The 14,317-nt window shown below is 40.2% G+C and overlaps 1 protein-coding gene across 5 annotated transcripts; it reads right to left on the bottom strand.

The window, feature by feature from the left end:
- Window positions 1-625: 625 nt before the first annotated feature.
- Window positions 626-10,768, bottom strand: exd2 (exonuclease 3'-5' domain containing 2). Of its 5 annotated transcripts, XM_034159939.1 has the most exons (11): window positions 10,684-10,768; window positions 7,812-7,881; window positions 7,285-7,703; window positions 6,714-6,970; window positions 6,514-6,640; window positions 6,124-6,419; window positions 5,751-5,857; window positions 5,155-5,290; window positions 3,740-4,108; window positions 1,926-2,092; window positions 626-1,071 (listed from the first exon to the last, which is right to left on the bottom strand). In XM_034159939.1, the coding sequence occupies exons 3-11, from the start codon at window positions 7,678-7,680 to the stop codon at window positions 836-838; spliced, it is 2,091 nt and encodes a 696-aa protein (XP_034015830.1). In that variant the 5' UTR covers window positions 7,681-7,703; window positions 7,812-7,881; window positions 10,684-10,768; the 3' UTR covers window positions 626-835. The 5 variants fall into 5 exon arrangements, with proteins under 5 accessions (XP_034015830.1, XP_034015829.1, XP_034015832.1 ...); XM_034159938.1 differs by having other exon boundaries at window positions 7,285-7,881; XM_034159941.1 differs by lacking the exon at window positions 10,684-10,768 and having other exon boundaries at window positions 7,812-7,895.
- Between the last annotated feature and the right edge of the window lie 3,549 nt (window positions 10,769-14,317).

Consider the following 14,317-nt stretch of genomic DNA (forward strand, 5'->3'; position numbering starts at 1 on the left):
TGAAATCCACTGCAGTAGTGGACGCCACCGAATAACCGGACTGTTTGTTCTGGAGTTAGTCAGTGCTCCACTTTGAGCCTTTAGGTGCGTTTCCACACTGCCAGTGGTTTCACTGTAATGCAGTAAAGATGTCATTCATTACACAGAATTGCACTCCTTTAACACATCTTCTAAAGGGGACTTCCATCAAATTTTACCCCCATTAAACAATTCAACTAATTGGGGGACAAATCAAAGTTTGATGGAATCTCCTTAACTGAAGCAGCCTCATGTGCCATTGTCATGTCTGCAGTGTCTAACACTGACCGTTAGGAATGTTTATCGTTATCAAACTTTAGAGGAAAGGGGATTAATTACATCTGCATGTTGAGCCATTGTGGGTATTTTTCTTTACTTTTCCTGACTGAACTGTGAAACCAGGGGAGCTCATAACTACACTAATTCAACTTCAGATACAAAATATTTGACTGACAGATTGTTCTGATGCCAAAATCAAGAGGCCTTAATTCAGCGTAACTAGATTGTAAAGAAAAAGTCATTCCTGACAAAAACCCAACTAAAGACTCCTTTGACCTGAGAGTCATGAGTGATTCATATATGAAATGTTAAGAAAACCACTTTTGTACTCATTTTTACAGACTATTTATTAAACTGTGATTTTGTAAGAAATAAGACAATGTTCTGCTTTTTTTCCCCGTGCAAGGGAATGTGCAGTATCAACACAAAACACAAGAAAGTCCATACAACACTTAGCTCAATTAACAACTTGGGATAACAAACTGCTTCAACCTTTAAGGACTAATACCAGAACAGGTGTTTCATCATTAACATCAGGTTACATGCACTTAAATTTTATTGCACTGAAAGCCTGATAATCTGCCCTGCAAACAAACCTGTAGTTTAAAAGGTAAACAAAAACCATGATCAAGGTCAGTTGACACCTTTTGCCCTTCACTGTACAGTTTGTGTTGTGGCAACGACGTCGTAATGAATTCACGGTAAACTGAAGAGAGTTCATGACCAAGTGCTGGGACGAGTCTCCTGTACCGGATTTAGAGTTAAGAGGCACATCTGAAAAAAAAAAAAAATGAGCCATGCAAGTGTCCATCCAGGAGGAGATACAGCACAGGGACATGTGGGGGAGAGACGACATTTGGAGTTTTCTATAAAGTGCCACCTTTGCTCTGACTGTGTTAAATCTTATAACTACGATCAAAAGTACCATCTCCAATTTCTTCATTTACTGACCTACAACAAAGATCAAGATGAGGGCAAAGTTAGTACTGGGTCTCTGAAGCAGCCCCTCTCTGCAATGCAAGATTTCCCCAGACAGACCTAATGATCTGCCAGCCTGTGGGGGCGTTTAGGGTAGGCTGCAGGGTTTTCTTCCTATTTAAAAAAAATTCCTACAGAATCTCCCCCCCCCCCATAAAAAAATGTTCCATATTAAAAAGAACATTCATATGCAGTCGGGGCTTCGACCACAGCGTTAATACATCAGTGCTGATTTTATTATACAGACAAAATCTTAACCACAAGCAGTCTGTTCCAGTTCATTAAAGTCCTTCAGAGTTCAGGAAATGAAACAGCAGCATAACACACCACATTTAAAAATAAATAAATTTATCCTCCATCCACCACAGATCCTGAGTACTTGCTCACACTAGCAGTGGCCACATTAATGTTGTTTATGCCACAGTGCAGCCACATGCTGGTAACATTTTGGTCCCGCAGGCATATTAGCACATCCATCTGCACCGCAGTCTTCCAACAAAATGACAGCGGCAGTCTAAGTCCACGTGCTGCCGCATTAGAGCAGAACGTGGGACTTTTGGTCCGGCTTGGTAGTCTGACTTCCTTACACAGCCCGGTCGATCAGTTGAGCTTAATAATCAAGTTGGCTCCATATTTGCGTTGGTACTTACTGTGGTTGTGGTCGACGGACCAAAGTGGAGGTAAGTGGCGTGGCTGCATGGTCGTGAGGAAGTGCTGCCTCCACCGACGTTCCAGGTCCATGAGGCCCTGCAGGCCCAGCTTGGCGTGGGCACGCACCACCTTCAGACCATGAGGTACGTATGCTTCATTGAACAGCCTTCGTAGAGAGAGAGAGAAAAGGGTATAATTTATATTATATGCAAAACTGTACGCAACAAATACATAAGATCAAGGCTTCCATGTGACCTCATTTACATTTAGAAACATAAAATGGCAGAAATAAAGCTGTATAGTGAATGTCTGTGTACATGCCAGGACATGTTAAATATTAATATTAATTAATGGTACCAGGCATCTGTATTTACAACACACCCACAGAGTTTATCTATTGACAGAATCACTGACCATCAAGAACGGAGATACTCACGAGATTAATAAAGTAGGCATGAGTACAAGCAGATGTGGCATACATTGAAGAAAATGGTGGCAGGGGCAAAGTCATAGTGTGACCTGCACATGAACACTAATACCCCTACTCCACAGGGCACCATTCTATTACAATCCCCCACCATCCAGAAAGTGAAAAAAATGGGATGAAACAGCTTATGTGATGACATGATGCAGATTTGAAATAAAATTTTTGGAAATTTCACCCTGATTTCAAAACTGGTCCAATGATGGCTGTAACTACTGCGTACATCAAGTTCGTACAAGATTGACCAAAGATGGATCAAGAAGTTACTATGATGGTTCAAAATGCACCCTGATTTGCTATTCCGCATGAAAGGGGAAGGAACTGCGCTCTGTGGAGTAGGGGTATAAGAAAGAGTAAGACAAGGATTTTCCAAATAAAGGGTGTGTGTTGTAAAGTACGTGCAGCAGGCTCAGGTGATAAAGGATGTGGACGGAAATGTGCCAAGAAGTGAGGAGAATGTTGAGAAAGTGATGCTGAGAAGGTGGTGAACAAAGAAAAAGAGTGAGAAAGTTGGATGATGTGGAGAGTAATTTGGGAAGTGTGATGATTAATATGGATGAAAAGCAGAAAAGCAATTGGTCCAGATGATTCTGGAGCTGATTTTGAACAATAAGGGGTGATGAGCAGAGCTATACTGACAATTTCATGCTGAAAAAGAGCACAACAGGTGCAGAATTCACTCTGAATGCTGGTTGAAAAGTATAGAGAGAAAGTGGTGAGAGAGGAGTGGTGACAGCAGTGAAGTGTGGGAGCAATAAAACAGCTTCATTATAGAGGTGGGATTAGAAACATTTCATATTTGCAGCAGTGATGGGCAGGTTAACAAGCAAGATCAGACCAGAACCTCCATGGACTGCAATGGTTGGAGAGGACCTGGTGATCTGTAGTGAGACTAAGGAGCATGTTGGGATGAGGACAGAGGCCATACAGCTGAGTACAAGGGGTGAACGTAGACAAGTCTGAATAGTTGAGTCAACTGTTTAAAGTAAAGGGGTGACCAGAGTGCAGAAAGGCTGGACTGGGCGGAGTAGAGTGGCATGATTTGACATAAAACCATATCCACAAGAGTTAAAGTTTACAAGGTGGTGAGATGAGCCATGTTTTGCAGCTTGGGCCAGTCGCTCTGACAAAAAGAAGGTAGAGAAGAGTATCACGGATACGATTAGGAAGGAACATGTAACAATGATGAGGATAGGACCACCAGGAAGGAGCAGAGGGAGGCCAAAAATTCAGGTTTGTGGATGTTTTGAGGGAGGATATGCAGGTGGTTGGTGTGACAGAAGACGACAGGGTGAGCACTTTAATCCTTCGCTTAGTTCTACTTCGCACCTCGTCTCCAGACTAGCAGCCTCCTGCAGCACCTCCTTTGTCAGCTCCTGCTCTTTGCTCATGTTGAAAAAACACTTGATCTTCGACTCCAACTCCTCTCGTCGTTGTGCGGGCAGTCCATCACCAGCAATGAGCAGAGCCCGGCCCGCTGAGCGCACCTGCCGCCGGTCTGAGTCCTCCAGCAGTCGCATCCCCTCCTCGCAACCCTGAGGTGCTGCAAACTCTTCAGCCAACTGCTGCTTCAGGAAGCCGTCGTGCACATTGGAGGCAGCGTGGCATGCAGTGCACAGCAGCAGGATGTCGTGAGAGTTGTGGTCCTTCATCTCAGTGGGAAAATGCCGTCTGTACTCATGTGGCACAATATTTTTCCTGAGGGAAGCAAAAGCATATTATTTAATCTTATTTATTCAGTACAAGTCACTAACAGAAAATGACAATATAGAAATACACATGACTCAAGAGCACAAACTTTAGACCTCAAACTAAAAAAAAAAAAAAAAAAAAAAAAAAAAAAAATTGTCTTTCTGAACTAAGGCCTGGTTCACACGGCAGGATAATTAGGCCAATATCGGACCCGATCTTCCCCTTCCGACAATCGCGATGACTCCAACAATAATCTTATCAGATATTCGTGCCGTGTGTGGTGTGTTCAGAGCACTCTGATCTGCTCGGAAGGACATCAAGAGAGCACCGATCGCAAATTGGGGATATTCAACATGTTGGATTTTTTTGGCCCAATATCGCAGTGTGTGTTGTGTCCTCCGACCACAAACGAGCAGTCGCAGGGCCACAAACAGAAACACATTCACACTCACTCGCACACCAATGAACAATTTAAGATTCCAATCCACCTAACCTGCAAGTCTTTGGATGTGGGAGGAAACTGGCGCACCCGGAGGAAAGCCACGCAAACATGGGGAGAACATGCAAACTCCACACAGAAAGGCCACAGGCAGGAATTAAACCCATAACCTTCTCGCTGTGAGGCAACAGTGCAAACCACTAAGCCACCGTGCTGCCCGACTTCAGAGGCTTTTAGTTTTTATTTTGTTGGACATTATTTGAATTATTTTATATATTGAAAAAGTCTGAATTTTAGGTTAAAGTATTCATTAGCCCCACCCCAGATCTTCCCCTGAAAACATGCTTACAAGCAACTTAAACACTCAGGTTTGCTCCTGCTTCTTTTTCCCCCTCAGCAAGCAAACAATGGATTTTATCTCACATCTGTTAAATGTGCTCAACGGAGAAAAACTCAGACAGAATGACTGACTTACACAGTAAAGGTCTTTGCAATCACACCTGCCTTAATTTTTAGTTACAATACTTTTACTGTGAAATGCATGTAGCAGCAGATAATCTGTTCTACCTTTACTGTCATCATTAAATCAACACAAATGGAAATCAAGTCAAACCTAATGTAGGAATCAGCTTTGCCACAGACCACACAAAGATTCTCCTTTGCATTGAGGTAGTAGTCGTGCTGAGAGTCTGGACGCCCTGACGGCTCAAACAGCAACCTCACGACAAAAGGATCTTCACTCTGAAGAACTGGCTCAGAAACAGAAGAACACATTATACACAGGAAGACAGTCAGTCAACTGTTAGGATGAAAAGCTGGACAAATTTTTTTTTGCTGGACTAAGGAAGCATCCAAAGACTTTTTTTTGGAAGTCCACAAAGTCAGTGCACGGCATCACAGACTACATCTAACTGTTAACAACAACGATCTATTTTAGTCGTTATATAAAACATAATGAATAATGTTTTGAATAATAATAATGAATGAAGAACAAATATTTACTTTGTGAAAGCTGGAACGTACCATTTAACGTAGTTTCGCCTCGTTGAGTGAACATTCCATCTTTCACCTCATGAAATATTTGTACCATTGAACTCAAACATTATTTGTATACCAGAAGAGTCACATAGTGTAGCTTCACATTACTGTGCCCCCCACCCCAAAAATACCCCGCAGACATTTCCATTTTTAAGAAATTATCTAGCGTACCTCCTATTCCTTTATCTAGGTACCATTTGGCTTTCTTCTTGTCACAGGTACACAAGGGCTGGCCGTCAGGAGCATGAAGGAAGCAGTTATCGTAGAGAGGAGACTTCCTGTAACACAGCAATAGGTGACTTCACAAAAGTGTCTGTATAAAAAAATAAACTATACTGAACCCTGAACTAAAAAAAAAAAAAAAAAAATTCAATACTGAGGTTTACATTCTTGGGCTGCTAGTCTGCTAATGTACTGCAGAGACATTTAAATACAACCCTGAAGGCAAAACTCAAACTTCAAGCCAATTAATTTGTAGCTGGACATTTCTATTGAGTATGTGTGTATTCCACAAATCTGGTTTCATTTTTTGGCCTGTCCTCACCTTGGAGAATAGCCAACACCCAGTGGTTTTCTCTTATTGTTTCGAGGGTCTGGGACTTGTTGATCACCAGACTCTGGGTTTTCATGAGTGGGTGGCTTCCGCGTTTTCCGCCTCTTCTCTCCGTCATCACCATCTCCTCGGCCCTTAAATGGCACGTCAACCAGTCCCTGACAGCGAGCAACCAGCTCAGAATATGAGCTCCCACTGGAACTTGTGGGACTGGCTTCAGAGCAGAGGCCAAGGAGACGAAAGAACAGAGCAATGGAAACTTTGGCATCTCTGGCTGCATAACTCATCTAAAAGTGAGATGAGCACAAATAATAGGACAACATGTACATCATTCTTAAATGAAAAATTTCACTGAAGATATGAAAAACAACAAATCCCTGCCTGCTCCAGAGATAACTGGTCTGCTTCCCAGTTGCTGCAGCGCAGCTCTAATGATTTATCGAGACATACATCCAACAGATCTGCTGCCAGGGACTTGAGACTGAGGCCATTATTCAACATTTCTTTTCTGAAAATTGAGATGATAATTGTCAAATTGTGACAAAAACAAGAGAGTGTATTAAAAGACAGCCGAGTTGCACCTTTGTCTTAAGGCCAGGTAGCGCAGGTCAACAGTGCACACCAATGACAGGCTGTAGTCACGCATCAGACGCTTGCCGTCTTCATAGCAACCAACACCGACTTTCAAAATGCGGGGATTGCAAAGAACTTCTATTAAACTAAGGGGGAATGCTTGCTGCCCGCTGCGAAATCCCAGCAGCCTCACCAAGACACAGAGTCCAGAATAAGTAGCAACCTGCAGCAGCGACACAGCAGAAGCTCGGCCCTTTGCAGATACCTAGAATATCAAGAGAAAAATACAAACAAGAAAGAAGAAGAAAAAAAAAAAAAAAACTAGATTTGAGGAAATTTCAACAATGTTCAACAATCATCTCTTATTTGAAAATAAAGAAATTACTGAATCATAATTGCATCAGTTTAACCATGTATGATCAATGTACAGAATGTGACTTGAGAGTCCAGTTCCTGAACTGGCAACATAAAAAAATATAAACAATATAGTCCAAACAACAGCTCAAACATAGCCGAGTTACTGAGGGTGGATTATTCCTCCCCCTGTGTAACGATACTTCTTAGTCATTTGGATTTTACCCATTCACAGTCGAGCCCCAGCACAGGGAAGACTGACAGCTCCTTTTCCATCAGAGGCCACAGCTGACACCATTCCTCTTCAGAGCTCACCATCACTGGTTTCACCCCCAGCAGCTGTTTGTACAAGGGGATGTGTACAGGAGGGGGAAGCTGTGTGGTCTGACATTCAACAGCCTTAAATTCCTTTTCCAGAAGATGAGGTGATTCACTATACTGACACTCCACAACTGTAAGGTCCTTCTCCTCAGGACATGAATCTTTCACAGGATCAGCCACCTTTTGGATGGAAGGCAGCCTCTTCCTTTGTGTGCGGTAGACTTTCCATATGAACAACCCTCCAAAAGCTACCCCGAGAACAGTCGCTACGATGGCAGTAAAAGGCCTGCGATGAGACATCTTGATTTGTGATCTTAATTATGCTAAAAAATGCAAACAAAGCGGTAAAACAATAACAGCACAGACATTATCAGCAAATGGATTCTTGCATCTTAAAGAGCCCAGGTTAATAACAGCAAGTTATATTTTACCTTTGCTGTGTCAATGAGTTACCATGTAAAACTGGTTCAGTTTCTTTAGGCTGATAGGCATCGCATCACTCTGAAAAAGACACACTGCACCATTAAAATTACAACTCCATTCATAAAGAAGCTATAATGCCAAATGTTACATTTGTCACCATTCAACAGGAAAACTTTCTAGTTAAGAACTCAAACTGTGTGACTTTAAAACCAGTGATCTAATATTTCACTCGTGCAATATTAGATAAATTCTTTGTCAAAGATCACATTTGTCAAGAAAAAGCCTGTAAAGGCTGTACCACATCCACAACGTGTTTTATGAATAATTTCTTCAGTCTCTTTCCTTTAGCAGACTTTAGCGTTTAGGGTAATCACGTTTGCAAAATATTAATAACTTAACCCCAACTACAGAAAGAATGACTAAGACAAACCATAAACACCAAATACACACACAGGACTTCAGTGCAGTAGTGTAGGTAAACATCAAAACTACCAGCAGTGTCATTTTAGTGCTGTGCTCACCACTAAATTGTATTACCATATTTATTTTAGAACAAGTTATTCTGTGTGTGTGTGTGTATTAAATGTCTGGTTGTCTTGCAACTTACATTTCAAACCCCTACCTGACTGCCGATTGAAAATTCAAGTGGCCAATCATTTTTTTTTTCCAAAAGAGAAATGTCTAAGGAGTATTTGTGCTGAATTTGATGCTTTTATCACCATTTGAATGATTGTTTCAATTATCTGCTGCACTATATATGGTTGTTACATTGGCTATTCCCCAGGTGGAGTAATCAGTGTAACAAGCAGTGTTTTTTTAATGTTTGCTTGAAACATTCTAAAGTTTTAAAGATCCGAAAGAGAACACATATTTCTGTGCTTCAATACTACACGTCCACATTTGTGAAGCAGGAAGACCGCATTTCATCAGTGGCTTAAAAATGTTTTCTAAACATTATCTTACTTCATTATTTGGTACATGTCATTTTTAAACTACTGTTTTGGTCTGTACTTGCAACCTTAACCTCATCATCCTTCTGAAAGGTTAAATCTGTGCACGGGTTAAAGTTATGGCTGAGACTTTCTGTAGGTTCCTATGCAGTCGTCCTTCAGAGCTGCATTCTAAAAATTGTCAGTTTGCTTTGACATATAGATAAATCCTGCATGATGGGTCAGTGCACAACACCTGCTTCTAACTGCACAATCCCTTAAGGGAAGGACAGAAGGGACAGCATAATGGTGTGGGGATGTTTCTTATCCTGAGGAACTGGGCAACTTCTGAACATCAAACTTTGTAGAGCAGACCAGGGTAATTCCATACCCTACTTTTATAAATTTGAATATTTTAACCATGTAGAAGCAGAATCACTTCAAACTCATTCTAATAAACAATCAATACCTACTAAACAAAAACATAAATGAACTACACCTTTGCACATGCACATAATATTTATTCATTAAAATAAAAATAAAAAATCTCAATAAAATTTGGAATGGGGCAATTCCATACCACATTAACATTAAAACATTCAACAATGTCAGAAATTCAGTCATCTTTTAGTCAATCCTGAAATTTAAACTTTAAGGAAAAAACAACTTGCTAAACCCATTTTAGTGTCACATTCCAATAGAATATCAAAACGCACCATTTTTGCTGGAACGATAGAAAAAATAGTAATTAAAAAAAGACAAAATTCATATTTTTAAAATCATTAAATATATGTGTGAGTAATCCCATATCAATTAATGTATTCCTATGAAATTAAGTGTTTTCTAACAACCCATTGTTTACCTCTGGGGTAATTCCACACCCAGGGGTATGGATTTACCCCATTCACAGTGTTGACAATATGTCAAATCATTTTACAAAAGAGTCTGCAGGTCAAGATATATCTATTTTTGCATTATCAGATCCTTTATTTTGAAAACATATCAATTCTATACAATTATTTGAGAGTTTATAAGACATACTTACCAAAATAAAAGCTTGGATGATGTAGTTTTGGATCCTAAAAATATGGATTGTTTTTTGTTGTCTGTTCAACTGCCATATTTTTGGCCAGACAGGTTCAAAGGTCAACAGCCAATCAGAAGCCTTGTTATAAAATACACCTGAAATATAACTTTCTCCCCTCCAATCCTAAAGACCCATAACCAGGAGAAAATAAATCTGGTTAAGGAATTGCCCCGGGTATGGACTTATCCCAGTCTGCCCTACAGGGAAGACCTGCTCCAATGCACCGTAGTCAACAAGTGACAACTATTTTTAAAGATCAATACTCATTCATTATTGCTGCTTAGGAACAGATGGACCATCCAGGACCCGAGGCGGCTCAGTGGTGTGTTGAAATGTAATTAAACAGTGCACAGAAGTATTTCAAAACAATGAAATTTTATATCATCTACCAAACTGATTGATTTGAAGACTTACAGAATATCTATACATACAGATATGTATAAAATGTAGTACAGTGACATATCACAAAAGTCCTTCGAAGACTTCGAGAAAAAGGCATGATCACGTTAGCTAATACCTAATAGCTAAGTGCTAGTAAAGTTAGCTTGTCGATTCCGTAGCGTCAGAATAGAATTTTGTAGTACTTAAGCTTTGACGTTTTACGTCAATATTAAACCATTTTACTGTACAATAACTACAAACCAAACAGGATTTCGTGATTTAAAAAACGTTTTGAAAGCAGATTAATTTACAGCAGCACTGCAGCAGACAAGACAGAAGGCAGCACAAGCAATAACAGACCTGTTAGCTTGACCCATGGAGCTAGCAAGTTAACGACCAGACATTTCAGCTTTTGTTAGTCAACTGAACACACATTCGCGCCACAGTCCAGTTATCTCACTGTAAATGCATTTCGACTCTTACCTTGTCATTTTATGTATGTATATGTGTATTTTCTACTTTCTTCTTCTTCGCTTGCAGCTGGCTGAGTCTTCTTCTGGGATCAATTTATAATCGAGCACCAGCTGCGAGACTGTCCGACTCTCGCCACCTATTGACAGGTTGAAGTAACAACAAGCCAGTTGGCTCAGCAGCAGGTGATATTTGGGTTTCAACTCCTACGGAGGTGGGGGGACTCGCACCTTCAGCACTACAATGGAATATAATGTAAAATAAACAATCCTCGGGTAGATTAAATAATGTTTAAAATAAACAAATCAAAAGTATCAGTGAATCTGAGTCTGAGCAAGTTCCTGCTTCACTCAAATGGACTGGGTTATATATTTGGACCAGGTAAAGTAAGGTGCCTGGTCCAAATCAGGCCACCCCAATTAACAGTATCAGTACAGTGCAGAATTTGACTGTACGGGACTGTCGTTGCATTTTATGTTTCAGAATTCTCCACACATTCTCAGTTGGGGATCTATCATAACTGCAGGCAGCCAGTCCAGTACCCATAAGCTCTTCTTCACCATTCAGTGTGCAGAATGTGCTTTTTGCAATATCATGCATGGACGTCATCTTGAAGGAAACACATGTTGCTCTAAAGCCAATATGTACTTTTCTGCGTTAATGCTGCATCCCAGAATTGTAAATTACCTTTGCCAAGGGCACTGACAACCCCATACCATGACAGACCCTGGCTTTTAGACTCATTGCCAATACGTCTGGATGGTCTTTGGTCTGGAGCACACTTCATCCATTACTTTCAAAAAAAAAGATCTGAAATACTGATTCCTCTGATCACCATACACATTTCTACTGTGTGATGGTCCAACCGAGATGCCTCTGAGCTTAGAGAAGTCTAACCCACTTTCAGACAAGATAAAACATGAGGCTTCTTTCTTCTGCAATAAAGTTTTAAGCAGAATTTTTGTATGTAACTCCATATTGTCATGGTTGACAAAAAATTACCAAAATAATTGCTTGCCTATGTGGTTATATCAGCTATTGATGAATGACTTTGATGCAGTGCCACCTGATCATACAACCACTGGCAAAAATTATGGAATCACTGGCCTCGGAGGATGTTCATTCAGTTGTTTAATTTTGTAGAAAAAAAAAGCAGATCACAGACATGACACAAAACTAAAGTCATTTCAAATGGCAACTTTCTGGCTTTAAGAAACACTATAAGAAATCAAGGAAAAAAAATTGTGGCAGTCAGTAATGGTTACTTTTTTAGACCAAGCAGAGGGAAAAAATATGGAATCACTCAATTCTGAGGAAAAAATTATGGAATCACCCTGTAAATTTTCATCCCCAAAACTAACACCTGCATCAAATCAGATCTGCTTGTTAGTCTGCATCTAAAAAGGAGTGATCACACCTTGGAGAGCTGTTGCACCAAGTGGACTGACATGAATCATGGCTCCAACACGAGAGATGACAATTGAAACAAAGGAGACGATTATCAAACTCTTAAAAGAGGGTAAATCATCACGCAATGTTGCAAAAGATGTTGGTTGTTCACAGTCAGCTGTGTCTAAACTCTGGACCAAATACAAGCAACATGGGAAGGTTGTTAAAGGCAAACATACTGGTAGACCAAGGAAGACATCAAAGCGTCAAGACAGAAAACTTAAAGAAATATGTCTCAAAAATAAAAAATGCACAACAAAACAAATGAGGAACGAATGGGAGGAAACTGGAGTGAAAGTCTGTGACCGAACTGTAAGAAACTGCCTAAAGGAAATGGGATTTACATACAGAAAAGCTAAACGAAAGCCATCATTAACACCCTAACAGAAAAAACAAGGTTACAATGGGCTAAGGAAAATCGTGGACTGTGGATGACTGGATGAAAGTCATATTCAGTGATGAATCTCGAATCTGCATTGGGCAAGGTGATGATGCTGGAACTTTTGTTTGGTGCTGTTCCAATGAGATTGATGACTGCCTGAAGAGAACATGTAAATTTCCACAGTCATTGATGATATGGGGCTGCATGTCAGGTAAAGGCACTGGGAAGATGGCTGTCATTACATCATCAATAAATGCACAAGTTTACGTTGATATTTTGGACACTTTTCTTATCCCATCAATTGAAAGGATGTTTGGGGATGATGAAATCATTTTTCAAGATGATAATGCATCTTGCCATAGAGCAAAAACTGTGAAAACATTCCTTGCAAAAAGACACACAGGGTCAATGTCATGGCCTGCAAATAGTCCGGATCTTAATCCAATTGAAAATCTTTGGTGGAAGTTGAAGAAAATGGTCCATGACAAGGCTCCAACCTGCAAAGCTGATCTGGCAACAGCAATCAGAGAAAGTTGGAGCCAGATTGATGAAGAGTACTGTTTGTCACTCATTAAGTCCATGCCTCAGAGACTGCAAGCTGTTATAAAAGCCAGAGGTGGTGCAACAAAATACAACCCCTGGCAAAAATTATGGAATCACCGGCCTCAGAGGATGTTCATTCAGTTGTTTAATTTTGTAGAAAAAAAGCAGATCACAGACATGACACAAAACTAAAGTCATTTCAAATGGCAACTTTCTGGCTTTAAGAAACACTATAAGAAATCAAGAAAAAAAGATTGTGGCAGTCAGTAACGGTTACTTTTTTAGACCAAGCAGAGGAAAAAAAATATGGAATCACTCAATTCTGAGGAAAAAATTATGGAATCACCCTGTAAATTTTCATCCCCAAAACTAACACCTGCATGAAATCAGATCTGCTCATTGACACTGACCCTATGCCATGACATTGACCCTATGTGTCTTTTTGCAAGGAATGTTTTTGCAGTTTTTGCTCTATGGCAAGATGCATTATCATCTTGAAAAATATCATCCCCAAACATCCTTTCAATTGTCCAAAATATCAACATAAACTTGTGCATTTATTGATGATGTAATGACAGCCATCTCCCCAGTGCCTTTACCTGACATGCAGCCCCATATCATCAATGACTGTGGAAATTTACATGTTCTCTTCAGGCAGTCATCTTTATAAATCTCATTGGAAAGGCACTAAACAAAAGTTCCAGCATCATCACCTTGCCCAATGCAGATTCGAGATTCATCACTGAATATGACTTTCATCCAGTCATCCACAGTCCACAATTGCTCTTCCTTAGCCCACTGTAACCTTGTTTTTTTCTGTTTAGGTGTTAATGATGCCTTTCGTTAGCTTTTCTGTATGTAAATCCCATTTCCTTTAGGCGGTTTCTTACAGTTCGGTCACAGATGTCGACTCCAATTTCCTCCCATTCGTTCATTTGTTTTGTTGTACATTTTTCGATTTTTGAGACATATTGCTTTAAGTTTTCTGTCTTGACGCTTTGATGTCTTCGTCTACCAGTATGTTTGCCTTTAACAACCTTCCCATGTTTGTATTTGGTCCAGAGTTTAGACACAGCTGACTGTGAACAATCAACATCTTTTGCAACATTGCGTGATGATTTACTCTTTTAAGAGTTTGATAATCCTCTCCTTTGTTTCGACATCTCTCGTGTTGGAGTCATGATTCATGTCAGTCCACTTGGTGCAACAGCTCTCCAAGGTGTGTTCACTCCTTTTTAGATGCAGACTAACGAGCAGATCTGATATGATGCA

The sequence above is a fragment of the Thalassophryne amazonica genome, chromosome 19 (genome assembly GCF_902500255.1).
Source record: "Thalassophryne amazonica chromosome 19, fThaAma1.1, whole genome shotgun sequence".
In the NCBI taxonomy this organism is placed as follows: domain Eukaryota; kingdom Metazoa; phylum Chordata; class Actinopteri; order Batrachoidiformes; family Batrachoididae; genus Thalassophryne; species Thalassophryne amazonica.

Bases quoted from the DNA above. Each gene is read 5' to 3' on its own strand.
- exd2 (XM_034159939.1), bottom strand. From the start codon at position 7,680: ATGTCTCATCGCAGGCCTTTTACTGCCATCGTAGCGACTGTTCTCGGG. The intron at 5,858-6,123 runs GTGAGGACAGGC...GCTGTGTTACAG, and splicing joins GGTGTTGGCTATTCTCCAAG to GAAGTCTCCTCTCTACGATA. The intron at 5,291-5,750 runs GTACGCTAGATA...TTTCTGAGCCAG, and splicing joins CCTAGATAAAGGAATAGGAG to TTCTTCAGAGTGAAGATCCT.